Source organism: Phoxinus phoxinus, assembly GCF_949152265.1.
Source record: "Phoxinus phoxinus genome assembly, chromosome: 24".
Taxonomy (NCBI): domain Eukaryota; kingdom Metazoa; phylum Chordata; class Actinopteri; order Cypriniformes; family Leuciscidae; genus Phoxinus; species Phoxinus phoxinus.
In genome coordinates, this window is record NC_136899.1 from 3633308 (window position 1) to 3648916 (window position 15609).

At 37.9% G+C, this 15609-nt stretch overlaps 1 protein-coding gene across 1 annotated transcript in view; it reads right to left on the reverse strand.

The window, feature by feature from the left end:
* Positions 1-15462, reverse strand: part of rhot2 (ras homolog family member T2) — a 19025-nt gene extending 3563 nt beyond the window's left edge. Inside the window, exons 1-17 of the mRNA XM_079600970.1 lie at positions 15263-15462; positions 10790-10848; positions 10630-10711; positions 10498-10541; positions 9964-10017; positions 9828-9880; positions 9641-9749; positions 7997-8098; positions 6934-7032; positions 5975-6083; positions 5760-5880; positions 5283-5367; positions 5047-5192; positions 2976-3076; positions 2744-2874; positions 982-1062; positions 786-908 (exon numbers count right to left, since the gene is read on the reverse strand). Coding sequence (XP_079457096.1) covers positions 786-908; positions 982-1062; positions 2744-2874; positions 2976-3076; positions 5047-5192; positions 5283-5367; positions 5760-5880; positions 5975-6083; positions 6934-7032; positions 7997-8098; positions 9641-9749; positions 9828-9880; positions 9964-10017; positions 10498-10541; positions 10630-10711; positions 10790-10848; positions 15263-15299 — 1536 coding nt within the window. The 5' untranslated portion in view covers positions 15300-15462. The remainder of the gene's footprint in view (positions 1-785; positions 909-981; positions 1063-2743; positions 2875-2975; positions 3077-5046; positions 5193-5282; positions 5368-5759; positions 5881-5974; positions 6084-6933; positions 7033-7996; positions 8099-9640; positions 9750-9827; positions 9881-9963; positions 10018-10497; positions 10542-10629; positions 10712-10789; positions 10849-15262) is intronic.
* Positions 15463-15609: the final 147 nt, after the last annotated feature.

Sequence of the window (15609 nt, forward strand, 5' to 3'; positions counted from 1 at the left end):
ATACAAGCAAGGATACATGCATAATTGAGATGAGAATATTAGTTATTAAATAATAAATAAATAAATAAAAACATATACCCCCGCTCAATCCACGTCTAAGGTTTGTAAGTCATTAAAGAATGTAATGAATTGTTGCCATTTTTTTTAAAAAGATTCCCCCCTACCTCTAATATTGTACTTATTAAATTATTTTGAGGAAATCTGAGAGCTTTGACAGCTACACAACAACCACTGACGCTTCAAAAAGTTCATAAAGAGATCGTAAAACTAATCCATATGAACTTACGCGGTGTAGTCCAAAATTTCACTTTAGAGACTCGATCGCTTTATATGATGAACAGATTGAATTTTACAGCGGGTGAGTAATTACCGGTAATGACAAAATTTTTATTTTGGAGTGAACTATCCCTTTTAGTAAGTATTAATTCCTTTAAAAAAATATAAAAAATTCTTACTGACCCCAAACATTTGACCAGTATGTTATGTAATTGAATTTTGACAAAATTCTGTGAAATACACAATTTAAGCCCCAAGAGATAATTTCAGAAAATTTCCATCAACATGATGAGTGTCCAGTCCAGATCATTATATTGGCCATACATTTATTGAATTACTAAAAGTGCATATTAGCCAAACAGGTGAAATTAATAACTCACATCATCATCATATATTATCCACTGACAGATGCAGGTCATTATGGGTTATTAATTCATTTGGATGATTAATGAATATGTTCACAGAGTTTGGCAAGCATAACTCCACAACTAAAGCATCTTGTTTCTTACCTTATATATACTAGCGCAGTGGTTGAACGAGTCCGGGTCGCTGACATCATACATGAGACACGCCACGTCACACGCTGCATCTGCTGCTTTCAGAAACTCTGTTTCCACGTCCACCTCCTCCAGCTGAGGAACAACACACACGTCAGGAGGGAACCCGATAAACTAGCGCATGTGTGAAGCGCGAGGCGGCACTTACGATGAGGTACTTCTCCTGATTGGCTACTGAGATGGTGTTGATGGTGTATATTGAAGGGGCAACAGGGTCAGAGTCATTTCTCTGAAAATAAACATCATCAGCGTTGTAAACATTTGGTAGATCTAAATGAGACTACTGTAAATCACACAGTGGATAATTATTTCCTAAACCGACTATAAAATGTGGAAGAATTCCAAAAGTAAAGCAAGAAAACCTCTTTCTAGAGTAAAACCCACTCAAGTACTATTCTCTTTAGTCGACGAGAAGAGGATTAGTACACAAAAATAAATAAATAAACTGTGGAGATGACGAATCAGCATTGTCAACTTTATCTGTGCAGCTGACAACGACTCAGAAAACACTAGTTTATTATTAAATTATTAATGTTCAGACAGTCTCATTTGTTTTTTAGGGACACATTCACAATCATCACTTTTGCCAGTGTCGCTGTGGCAAGCTTTATGTGTGTGTTCAAGTTCTTCATTTATATAAGGCTCATTGTTATGGTTTATTACTTCTCTGTAATATAGAACAATGTTAGCAATGGTATAGTAATATACTTTCTTCCGGTAGCCCTGAAACCCATTTTCCAATGCAAACAGTATTTATGTAATTAAATTAATATCATAAATGTGTGACTAGTCGACTAATGGCTTAAATAAACGACTACTAAAATTCTTCAGTCGGGGGACAGCCTTACTTTTTTGTACCCATATTAATATTAATGTTCTTTCTTTACTGTAAAAATCTGTGTCATGCGTTTTAATTTGTGCAAATTAAACATTTGCATGATAAACAGTTACAGTTGCAGATAAAGCAACCTTTTTTGTTTAATGCATCAGCCAGTGGTGAAATCTCATTGGTCCATTAAAATGTTCTGCTTCGACTGCAGTTTGTTGTGACTAGCTTAAAGCTACACTGTGTGATTTTTACCCCCATCTAGCGGTGAAAAGGTATATGACCATCCAGTGAATATTAGTTTCTGTTCCTCTCAATTCCGATTTCGTTTTAACTCCTACGGTGGCCAATGTAGTCCAAGATTAACATGGCTTCCAGTTCGACCTCGTCCATGAGTGTTCCTTCAAGTGATGAGGTTACTTTAGAAAACTATTATAATTTGCAGTAATTTAATTTGTCAGTTAACATATAGGTTATGACATCTATGTAAAATGAATAATAGTTTTATGTTTTCGTTATTGTTTTACCATTTCATTGCTAACATCAGCTATCAGGTTCCCAGACGAATGCAAGCTAATCTTAGTAAAGTAACTTTTATCAGTGCTATCGTTATTCTGTATATTGTACGACATCACTAGCGTAAGGCAACGTTTACATTGTAGGCTACATCATTTTCTCCGTGAGCAGAGATCAGTGGATGTGACGGAGGTGTGAGGGAGAGGGAGAGGTAGAGGGAAAGGAAAAAATAAAAACAGGGCCGGTGCCAGTGAATTGCGGAGACGCGAAAGGCGAAGCTTGAATTAACGGGTATGTCCTTCTTTGGCTAATGTACTTTCAAGATGGAGGGGCAACATGGCGACCGACATTCGAACCCCTCACCCGTATGTATTTTCAATGGCATATTATACACTCACGAGAATACTTTATTACTTGAACGAAGTAAATATACATTAATGAGCACATATATTTTTGAAAGAACTAAGTGTTTTTAGCTAAGAATAAACTAAAAAAGTTACACAGTGTAGCTTTAATGCAGTTAAGTAAAATTTCAAACTAAAGTTTTGTTTTCAAGCCATTCTCTCACCTCAGCGCTTCGCTGCAGGAAAGCTCGAAGAAAGTCTGTCTTCCCCGTTCCGCGCGGACCGATCACTTTACAGAGGAAAACCGTCCGCTGAGTCTGTCTCTTGTCCAGGTCTACGGCCTTTTCTCGTGTTACTAATAGACACACACACACACACACACAGAGAGAAAAACAGAAATATTCTTTAGTATCCGTGTGATCAAACATAAGTGGAGTTTAAAGCAGATCTCATTACCCGTGATGGCGGAGGTCTGGGACTCTCGCTCCATTAGAATGGGATACCCGAGGTATCCCAGATGCTCCAGACACCGGTGCACGTCCAGGTAAGCAGATAACCTGCAGGTCATCCAATAACACATCGTATTTAAAGGAATGTGGAATAATAATACAGAAACGTTTTCAGAAAATTCAAATGTCAGTGTCCTGCACCGCTCCTGCTGAATCTACAGGCAAAATAAGTCTAATTTTACCCAAGTTTGCTTATTACTAAATTTAATGTGAAACGAGAACGCCAAAAAAGATGGCATGAACACAAATCTTAATATTAATTTAAAATAAATATTTCAGCAATTCACAAACAATTCACCTTTGGCTAAGCCCCGCCCCCCTTAGTTACTGTTGCTACCTCCGACAACTTCAACTGGGCTCTGGTTTGGTATCAACATGGCTTATGCTGTGACGGCTCTTCCTGCTGAAATTTTATCAAACTTTTATAAAGCAGCAAATAAAGTGTCCGATAGAAGTAGGCAGAAGGGGCTGCAGTATGCGTTTGAAGGCTTTATTCAAGACAAACGGTGAAACGCAAGCAACAACAAGGCATCCAAATAGAGGCAAAAGCATAACGGTCACAGTCAAACAATGAACCACAGCATATCCTAACCGAGATGGAGGCTGTGACTCACAATATCAGGAGAAGCACTGTCATGCAAAGCTGGGTAGGTCTCTATTCACTTCTATAATCGTTATTATTTACAAAGCAAACGGACTACGCGAGTATAAAGTTGTATTTATTAGCAGCGTGTGCTAGCGTATCAACAATTAGGGTAGAGAACCGAAATCATAACCTAAACTAGCATAAAACGGTCTAACTAGTATAACTTCACAGTAAGGTTAAAAGCTAAATGTATCTTAGAGCACAAAAGTGAGCTTGTTGATCCTTGAGGGGTTTCGCTAACTGAGGACGTCCACACAGTTTAATCCAAAGACGACACTTGTCAGTATTTAACTTCGGTTTTGGGAAGGGGAAAAACGGACACCCCCCTCCAACCTCTCTGGGAAACGCGTATCTGTGTTACAAATGCCCCTGGCACAACGTTTAACCATATTTTTAATAAAACGACGACGTAATAGCCTGCCGAGACCAAAAATATGAGCCGAGTGTCGGACCCTCTGTGGGAGCTCGTTCTTGGCTGCGCTGTGATTGGTCAATCTACATTCTAGGCCGTGGCTTAGCCAAAGGCGAATTAGCAGTAGTTTTTAGTGGTCCAAATACACACAGGGGAACCAGTCTGATTTTTTATTTCTAAAGAACAAGTTTTTTTTGTTTTTTGTAGAAAGTCATATTTTACATACAGTGATGCCAGTGTAGTCTGACTCCTGAACTAATGACTCTTAAGAACAGGTTCTTTTTAGTGAATCATAATAAAGATCAAGTGTAGTCAGTCAGTTTCACGGACAAATGACTGTTATTAACTGGTTAATTAATTCTTGATGCGCACGTGAGCGCCATCAGCGTTTCTCACAGGTTCGCGTTTAAAGTCTGTGTAGAGAGAACGGTGTCGTATTAGCGGTCTCTAATTTAATAACCAATGATCATTTCGACGGAAGTGAATCAATCAAAACTAACTTTAGCTGGAAAATAACATTATTCAAGAACCGCTATAAAGCCAAAACAATCTGTTACCTTAAATTATACGTTTATCTCTGTAAAGCAGCTTTGAAACAATCTACATTGTTAAAAGCGCTATATAAATGAAGATGACTTTGCTGGTTCTTTTTAGTGAATCATAAACAATACAGCACAACCAGTGTATAGTCTGATTTACATACAAATCCCATGAATTCTTTTAAAATACAAAAACAAGAATTACTCTGATTCAGTCTGGTGATTTACTGAATGATTTCAACACAGTGGTACTTGGGAGTATTTCAAATAGAAGAATCAGAATTGAATAGAACAGGTTCAATGTGTATCAATACCATCAGCTCTGGTGGGAAATGGCACAAAATAATAATAAAAATAAACGAAAAAAGTGACTCCATTGCTCCATTTAAAGGTGTATTGTGCAGTTTGAACGTCCACTCACATCCACTGGCAGAAGTATCCGTGCTGGGAGATGAAGCTGTCGTCCGTCAGGGGGACGTTACTGTACACCGCTGAGCCCCAGGGCATGTAGGGTAAAACACTGAACAGATTCTTCAGCTCTGAGGGAGACAGGGCCGAGTCCTTATCCTGCAGGACGAGACACACACTCATAAGCCCAATGAAATCTGAGCACGCAAAGTTCATTAGAGGATCAAATCCATCACCATCATCGCTTACCTCATCATACTTATCAAAGAGCTTCTGGAGGAACTGATGACCCAGATGATTCAGCTCCGTCGTACAGCCCACCGACACTCGCAGTCTGTGAACACACACACACACACACACACACAAAGGTCACTTAAAGGTCGCATATTGTGAAAACTGAAGGGGCTAGGGGCTGTGAAACTACCATTCCGTATAAATGTGATGTCAGAACTACTCAGTCACCGCCCCGACCAATGGTGAGTCACTCAGAAAACAACAGGCCAATCAGAAGAGAGGCTCATGAATATTAAGTAGACTTGGTTCTTGGCAGAGCTCCTGAGAAAGGAGCGTTATGAAATATATATTGAGATGTTTTTTGATACTTATACCGCAAATATATATTCTTAAGGACATCAAAACCTAAAATAAAACTTCAGAAAGGTGTACCGTACAATATGGGAGCTTTAAAGTACTGATTTTCACATGCTTTCATATGCACAGACGTACGGTGGGTAGAGGTAGTCATCCGTTAACTCAAGCGTGTCATCGTAGCCGAATTTACGCAGGATGGTCCAGGTGGTCTCATGACGTCCCCTCTGGATAAAGAGTGTGTTCAGGAACAGGAAACCTACGGAAAACACACAAAAGCAAGAGTGTGTAAATTATAAGATACACTAGAGAGTGTGCGTAAGGAATATGAATATACATGTAATGTGTGTTACCGTTGAGTGTGAGTCCGTTGTCCTGGACTCCTTCGTTGGTGTTCTTCCACACGACTGTTTTCACATCCTCCAGAGCTTGAGGAGCCAGTGGATTCCCGAAACACAATTTCTACACACACACACATTGGGTTTCCATGTTTTATGGGGACTTTCTATAGACAATGATTTTTATACTGTACAAACTGCATATTCTATGTTACCCTAAACCTACCCATCAAAGAAACTTCTGAATTTTTATATCTTCAAAAAACATAATTTTGTATGATTTAAACGGTTTTCCTCATGGTGACCGAAACATTTCCCTACAATGTCAAAAATGACTGGTATTATTAGCCTTGTGGGGACATTTGGGCCATATAACGTAGGGTTTACCAGGAACGAACGAACGAACACACACACACACACAGCCATACAAATATATATATCACTGTTGTTATTAACTAAAACGATTAAAAAAAAATCGTTAATTGAAATAAAGCTGAAATTAATAAAAGCTAAATATTAGATGGAAAATAAAACTTTAAAAACTTAAACAAAAATGCAAACTGTTGCCTTAGCAATTATATGAAATAAAACTAGTTCAAGCTGAAGTACTAAATTTACTACAATTTTTTTTTTTTTTTTATTAAAGCTAAATAGACATTTAAAAAGAAATGTATAAATATGACAAAAGCACATAACAAAATTCCTAAACCGTAAACAATTTAAAATGAAAGCTTAGAAATGTCAACATTTTTCATAATATTTCATGTAACTGTAATAACTTTGTGTACCTTTTAAACAAGTTTTCTGCTGACTGATAGGCGAGGGAAAAAACGTTTAGTAAACTTCACATGTTTGATTCAATCAAATCCTGATGGATAAAACTCCTGCCTTACATTATTTTCTGCTGAATAACTGGCCACGTGTAATTAAAAGTGAAACGTATTGTGAATGTGGTTTCATGTGTGTTCGCTCACCTGAAAGCAGTTGAGCTCAGCGTCACTGAGTATGTGATCATTATCCTGATCAGAGATGCTGAAGATCCGACTCAGAGCTCGAACACACTGCGGCTTCAGCTACACACACACACAAACATTCATAATGCCACATGTACTCGCAAGGAGAGATGTAGTGTGAGAGTGTGTGTGTGTGAGAGAGTGTGTGTGTGTGAGTGAGTGAGTGTGTGTGAGCGAGCGAGCGTGAGTGAGTGAGCGAGCGTGTGTTTGTGAGCGTGTGTGTGTGTGTGAGCGTGAGGTGAGTGAGTGAGTGAGAGTGTGTGAGTGAGTGAGTGAGTGCGAGCGTGAGTGAGTGAGTGAGTGTGTGTGTGCGAGCGTGAGTGAGTGAGTGTGTGTGTGCGACCGTGAGTGAGTGTGTGAGTGAGTGAGTGTGTGTGTGCGAGCGTGAGTGAGTGAGTGAGCGAGCGTGTGTGAGTGAGTGTGTGTGTGTGAGTGAGTGTGAGTGAGTGAGCGTGTGAGTGTGTGTGTGTGCGAGCGTGAGTGAGTGAGTGAGAGTGTGTGTGTGTGTGCGTGTGTGAGTGAGTGTGTGTGTGCGAGCGTGAGTGAGTGAGTGAGTGAGTGAGTGAGTGAGAGTGTGTGTGTGTGAGTGAGTGAGTGAGTGAGTGAGCGAGCGTGTGTGTGAGTGTGTGTGTGCGAGCGTGAGTGAGTGAGTGAGTGAGAGTGTGTGTGAGTGAGTGAGTGAGTGTGTGAGTGAGTGAGTGTGTGTGAGTGTGTGTGTGAGTGTGTGTGTGCGAGCGTGAGTGAGAGTGTGTGAGTGAGTGAGTGAGTGTGTGTGAGTGTGAGTGAGTGTGTGAGTGAGTGAGTGTGTGAGTGAGTGAGCGAGCGTGTGTGAGTGAGTGTGAGTGAGTGAGAGAGAGTGTGTGTGTGTGTGTGAGTGAGTGAGTGAGTGAGTGAGTGAGTGTGTGTGTGTGTGTGTGTGTGTGTGTGTGCGAGAGTGAGTGCGAGAGTGAGTGAGTGAGTGAGTGAGTGAGTGAGTGAGTGAGTGAGTGAGTGAGTGTGTGTGTGTGTGTGTGTGTGCGCGCACCTGTTTGTCTTCGGGGTCGTAGAGCGGAGCAGTCGGGTGTAGAACGGCCTTCTGGGCGTAATAGAATAGCTCAGAAATATTCTTTAGATTCTTCGCTGAGCACTGCGGACACAAATACATCATCATGTCATCATATATATAACCATATACAGTATTCTTGGCAATCTAAGCAGACAGCTGACTAGGTTTTAGTCACAATGACATCAAAATTTACATAAATTATTAATTAAATACTATTGAATCATGATATTTATATAAATTATATTTTGAATTTTATTATGAATATAAAATTATTTTATATTTATATCTATATATGATATGAATATAATTGTATATGATAATTCTATTTTATATACATGCTACTAAAAATGTTTAAAATAAAATAAATTCAAGATAAAAAAATAAAAAAAATAAAAACCCTAAACAAAACAAACTAATAAAAACGACACTTTAAATCCTAGAAAGTCTAACAAGTCACACAGAGTTGAATGAATGATTGTGGTTGCATATGCTAATCTATACACTACGCTGCAGATTATATAGATTAAGTGTTGGAATAGGATTTTGATGCATTAGCTCACTGGTAAAACCACAGCTACGGCAATCCAGCGGGTCATGTCACGGAAAACAAGGGTTTTTAACTCTTTTGAAATACTAGTTTAATGTATACAAACCATAACATTCCCAAAACAAAATGTTGCCCAGTAAACTCTAAAAATGACTTGTTCAGAAATGTTTTATGGAACAATAATCTGAAGAACAAGCCAGTTCATGAGGTCAGCCAATAACAGCAGCAAACAGAGCTTTATTTAATTCTCATCATCAGAGAGAGGTCATCATGGAAAACTTAATTATGGCTTTTTAATGCAGGAAACATTGACCAATTTCTTAAAGGAACACTCCACTTTTTTTGGAAATAGGCGAATTTTTTAACTCCACTAGAGTTAAACAGTTTTACCGTTTTCTAATCCATTCAGCCGGTCTCCGGGTCTGGCGGTAGCACTTTTAGCATAGCTTAGCATAGATCATTGAATCTGATTAGACCGTTAGCATCTCTCTCTAAAAAAATGACTAAAGGTAATAATCAAGGAACTGCCGCACGATGGGTGCAGGCGCTAGGCGCAATGAAGTTACCGAGCTGGGGACTATTTTCAGGCGCTGTGTAATATCATTGCGCTGCTGGTACGGCTGCAGTTCCTTGATTATTACGCAGGAATGAGAGTATAGATCCAAGTCATATTGGCCTAGAAAATCACAACTTTTCATTTTCTGTCGGCCTTAGTACACGATGTAACTACAGAAGAGTCAAGTTTTAAATAGGAAAAATATCGAAACTCTTTGGTCATTTTTTTGAGAGAGATGCTAACGGTCTAATCAGATTCAATGATCTATGCTAAGCTATGCTAAAAGTGCTACCGCCAGACACGGAGATCGGCTGAATGGATTAGAAAACGGTAAAACTGTTTAACTCTAGGGGAGTTGGAAAATGAGCCTATTTCCAAAAAAAGTGTTCCTTTAAGATGACTTCAGGGGAAACTAAACTAGAATAAGTGTGATAAACAACCCCTCTCACACATTGATGTGTGTGTCTATAGGAGATGTGTGTCAAACACGTCTTTGTGTTGAGTGCTCAGTGGTCCAAACCTCCACACAGGTCTCGATCTCCGAAAACTGGTTCATGATTGGCAGGATGGTTTCCATGGAGCTGCCGGAGCGCAAGTCAGACTTGTTGCCCACGAGGATGATGGGAATCCTACAGCAAAAAAAGGGACATTTTTCATGGAAAGTCCAAAAGTACGTAGGTGTATTTACATGGACATCAGAGACATACTTGCTTCCTTTCTCAGCGCCTCCATTGACCAGCGGGATCCATTTAGTCCTGATCTGAGAGAAAAGACAACGATAAAATCCGTCCAGAGGAAATAAACGACAGAAATATAGTGATGATGTGAAAGGAAATCCAATACCTTGTCAATGGTTTCCTCTTGTGTGACATCATAAACCACACACACGACATTGGCCTACAAATGAGAACAAGTCAACAATCATATACACACACACACACTACTGGTCATTTTTAACATTTTAATGATCAGAAACATTTCTGATTGTTATGAATATTGTTGCTTCATATTTTTGTGGAAACCATTACACACTTCCACTCAAAAGTTTGGAGTAAGAAAGAAATTAATACTTATATTCAGCAATTATGACTTAAATTGATCAGAAGTAACAGTTAAGACATTTATAATGTTACAAAAGATTTCTTTCTTTTTTTTAATTCTGTTTTTTTCCTAACAAAAAAAAAAAAACTGTTTTCACAAAAATATTAAGCAGCAAAGAACCATTGTTAATAATTAAGAACTAATAATAACCAGCATATTATACTGATTTCTGAAGGATCATGTGACACTGAAGACTGGAGTAATGCTGAAAATTCAGCTTTGATCACAGGAATAAATTACATAAAAAAAAACATAAAAAAGAAAAAAACATCTTACCTTCACAATTTCCTCTCTCAACACTTCATCAGACTGTTCACTTTCTGAAGAGAGACACTGAGTGTTAGAAAAATGCTGAAGGGCAAATATTACGTCATCTGATCTAACACACACACACACACACACACACACCTGAGTAGTCGACTATATGCGTGGGCACTTTCTCAGGCGTGACGTCAGCAGGTATGGTGATCTCCTCCGCCCGGAGAGGAACCTGACGGCACAAACACGTGAGCTTCCTCTTACCGCACCAGTCCAACACACTACCAGAGAGGCTCATGGGTAAACTCACCTGCTCAGGAAACTCCTCTCCGACCAGAGACATGATGAGAGAGGTCTTTCCCACTTTGGCTAGTGGATGACAAAGAAAAGAACAATAGTTATTCCCAATAAATGCATTCCCACCGGCTCATTCAACTCTTTATGAAACGTATGAAACGTCACATGATCAACGGCGGCACAACAAACACAAACTCATTTCCTTTGCAAATCAGTGTAGTTTGATTTCCAGTTATATTCTAATGTTTCCATTTATTCATCAGTGCTGAACCTCAATACGACATGTTTTGGGTTAAAATTGTAGCCACTGTCAAACTTTTATAAATGTTGCTCTTAAAGGTACAATATGTAAGAATTTACTAGTAATAAAATATCCAAAAATCACTTGCACAGTGTGATATATTTCCTGCAGTTGTGTACTTACAGTATCCCAAAAGTCTCCAAAGATTTTTTATTTCAGAGAAATTCCAATTTTAAATAACGGCCCGTCCCGGAAAAAATTGTCGCCTGTCACTGACGCAATATCCGCGCTATCCTCGGTTTCCGCTCGTACTGCCATAGCATGACGTAACCATGGCGACAGACGTGGACAACTGTGTAGTGCGTAACGCTGTTCTTACTTCGTTCAAACATTATGGACCATGGCAAGCAGACTTTGGGACAAAAAAGGAGAACTAAAATGAGGCTCAATATCAGCGTGGCGTTTTTCGAGAGCTAGCGTCCGCGACTAACTTGGACTCGACAGAGCTTCACGAGTCACGACTTGACAGCGACACCGCTCTTGCACACTCTTTATTAGACAGGAGAGCAAATGTACATAAAACAAATCAATGTTATATAGCTCAACATGATGAAATGTTAGAATATCTGTATGTTTTTCTAATGTTGATCTAGCTTACTAGTAAGCTGCTAGTTTCATATAGCAAACGAACTAACACATAGAATAACATTATAACTTTCAACACATGCAGTTTAGTGTGATAGTGTAACGTTAGAGTGAGTGAAGCAGCGCTGCGTTACCTCAAGTTTAATTCCTCAAATAAACTGACCGGTGTGAGTAGTAATTCAGCAGTTGCGGGTAACGTTAGTTCGGTAGAATTAATCCTTTTTATCCGCGGGACTCGCGTGTGATATCTGTCTATTATTAGCAATCGCGACCTGCTTCACACCACTGTAATGTTAAAAAACATGAATGTTTTCACTCATACATTAACATTATTAGATCCATCAGCTTAGGCTGGGCGATATGGCCAAAAAAATATATCACGATATTTTTTTTTATATCAGTCGATATCGATAATTATCGATAAATGTAAAATCTTTATTTATTTAAAGTTTAAAGACAGATTTGTACTCCTAAGTGAAAGCTGTAGAAACCAGAGCGTTGTGTTTTTAAACTACTCTTTATTGTCAGAACATATCATGACAAACACTTGCCAAACAGGTGAACATTTCACAAATCCGAGGTAGAACATTCAAACATTTGACATTTTTCCTTAACAAAATAAATATCTTTATTTCAGTAGTATTAGCTTGAGTTAGGATGCAGATTTACTTTATACAATTTATGTTCATTAACAAAAACAGTAACATCTGTTAAAAAAAAGCAACAACATTATTTTTATTTGGTAAAATGTAATATTCTTTAGTTTTATTAAAATTAACCATTGGTCATCCAGCATCATGCATTTAGATCATGATAACCACAGATAAAATGTAACTTTATGGTTTCTATGGTATTTATGAAAACCTGTAGCCTAAATACATTATTAAAAACTGTAATTATATTCCATTAGTCCTTTAATACATTGTCTACATTAATGATATTATACAATTCAATATATATATATATCCCACATTTCATGGTGCAGTTATTACTAGGCTAACGTTACAGTAACGTTAAATCCGTGGTAAATGATGGGAATGTATAGACGGAAAAGCCTTCTGACTGTATCGTTGCGCGCAGTGCTTCTCCTGTTCGTCAGCGCGGTTTCATCTGCCTTTAAACTGGTTTAAATCACTGAGACATTTGTGTTCCTCGCTGAATTCAAGCGCTTCTCACTGGATCTAGTGACCGAGACCGATCAGAGTAAACGCGTCTGTTCGAGTGAGCTCCGCTCGCGCTCGCGCTGCCGTTTGGACTTTGAGACGAGTGGATAAACGGTCCGTGTGGCGCGCGCGGTTCAAATGAGATTCGTTCCGCTTTTGGCGCAAAAACATTATCGAACATTTATCGAACTCTTGATATCGTTTTATCGAGAAAAATTATATTGCGATAATTATCGTTATCGTTTTATCGCCCAGCCCTACATCAGCTTGACAGCAAGTCCCAGCATTCAGCTCGTCACTGCGTCATCAACCTTCGCCTGTGTTATTGTAAGAGGTTAGCGACCCCTAGCGGCGAAAACAATTACATATTGTAGCTTTAACAACCACGCTTCCAAATAACTGGTCACTCCTACAGGTGTTGCTCACCTTGAGCTTATAAGGTCAGATAAGAGATAATACTAATAAGGACACGACTTGAGCCCAGCAGGCATGGAATTAATATAACACTAATGCTGACGCAAAGCATGTGTGCGCTGCTAAAGAAATTACACTTACATATAGGCTATACAATTTATGGAAGCATCTTTCTGACACAGAATAAAAAAATTAAAATATAATATATACAGGTGAAACTCGAAAAATTAGAATATGGTGCAAAAGTTCATTTATTTCAGTAATTCAACTTAAAAGGTGAAACTAATATATTATATAGACTCATTACATGCAAAGTGAGATATTTCAAGCCTTTATTTGTTATAATTTTGATGATTATGGCTTACAGCTTATGAAAACCTTTTCACATTATTCTAATTTTGAATTTGGGGTTGTCATAAGCTCTAAGCCATAATCATCAAAATTATAACAAATAAAGGCTTGAAATATCTCACTTTGCATGTAATGAGTCTATATAATATATTATTTTCACCTTTTTAGTTGAATTACTGAAATAAATGAACTTTTGCACCATATTCTAATTTTTCATAGCTTCAACTGTGTATATATATATATATATATAGATATAATGCACATTTCTTATTATCAATGTTGAAAACGTTTTTGCTGCTTAAAGGGACAGTTCACCCAAAAAATACATCATTACGCGACAGGAAGCTCGCGCTCCGGACTGCCGTGAACGCGCTGAGGACCGTTTGCCGAGACTGTGGATTACAGGAAATAATGTTGTAAATAATGTTCAGTTTCAAGCCCACACCGATCGGTTCACTTCTTAAGATATCAGTGTATCATCAGGAGTCACGAGTGCTTTGCCTGTATATGTTCTTTGACTCTCAAAGTGACGGTAGACATTGACTTGCATTAAATGAATCACCAAGGACTTCGGTTTCAGCTAAAAATCCTCTTTAAAGTTCTACTGAAGAAAAAAGACACCAACATCTCGGAGGGCGAGCGAATAAACAGCACATTTTCACTTTTGGGTGAACTGTCCCTTTGATATTTTTTGTAGAAAGGACACATTAAATTGATAATTGACAGTAAACTTTTTATTTTATTTTTTTATTATGTTTTAAAAAAACATCTCTATTTGAAATAAAAGCCGTTCTTTTAAACTTTCTATTAATAATCCTAAAAAACTTATCATGGTTTCCACCCAAAAAAAACAAGTAGCAAAAACTGTTTTCAGCATTGATAATAATAATAATCAGAATGTTTCAAATAAACATATTAGAATGATCATGTGACTGAAAATGCAGCTTTGATCACAGGATATAAATGACAAACTTAAAAAAAAACATTAAAGTAGAAAACAGTTATTAAATTGTAATAATATTCCACAATATTTGTACTGTATATCATCCTCAGGTTGAAGTCTCTATGAATACGTGCATTGTGTCACAGCAGCAGGAGGATCTGTGTGTACTCTCCTTCAGAGGCACAAACTCCACACCTTGATAGTTACCATGTCAACACCATTATCAATCACTCACTGGAGAATTAATGAGCAGATTCAGTCATTCTAATATGACCAAGAGCTTGGAGAAATCAAATAAATTATGAATAAAATCTGTCAAAATGAGCAAAACTACTCAAAACATTGGTGTGTCACGAGTTTTTACAAATGCATATGAATATCTATCACATGTAAATATCTATTAAATAAAACATATATGCGAGTGTTTAATTAATCAATATATAGTGTCTAATTCAACTTCTAGAGTTTCTGACTGAACTGTCATTAGCATGTAGAAGAACTTGCTCGCTTGTTAATAAAGTTAATTTCCGTGTGTTTTGATTTTGCATGATTGCAAACAAGACAAAATGAGAGCAGTAAATGAAGCGATAATTCAAGCGTGCAGTGTTTACTTCAGATCACTCCTGCAGCCGCTCAAGGTTGAGGGTTAGCGCTCTCTAATCATGCTAACTTTCATTAAACTGTCACATTTATTTCCCTTGATATGTAATAGACAAAATCACATCTTACGTTCCCCCAACAGCAGTATCCGGACATCGCGTTTCATTTCACTCCACTCTCTATTGAACTCTGCGAAAAGCTGCGTCTATCTTTTCCAAAAACTTCAAATTCAATTCAAAGCTCAGTGCTAGTTTCTGACTAGCCCCATTCCAGTCAAAGAAACTGGCACCGCTAAGGACTTCCGGTTGGAGCCCAAATGGAGCGCCCTCTACTGTGCATTTCCTTCGTTTCTTTATTTACTTCATTTGATTTAATATCATTATTTATATTCTATATTTCTGCATTATAAGTACATTATACTGTGTCAATATTAAACAATCATGCCTTATAATCGTATTTAATTATATTGTATTAAT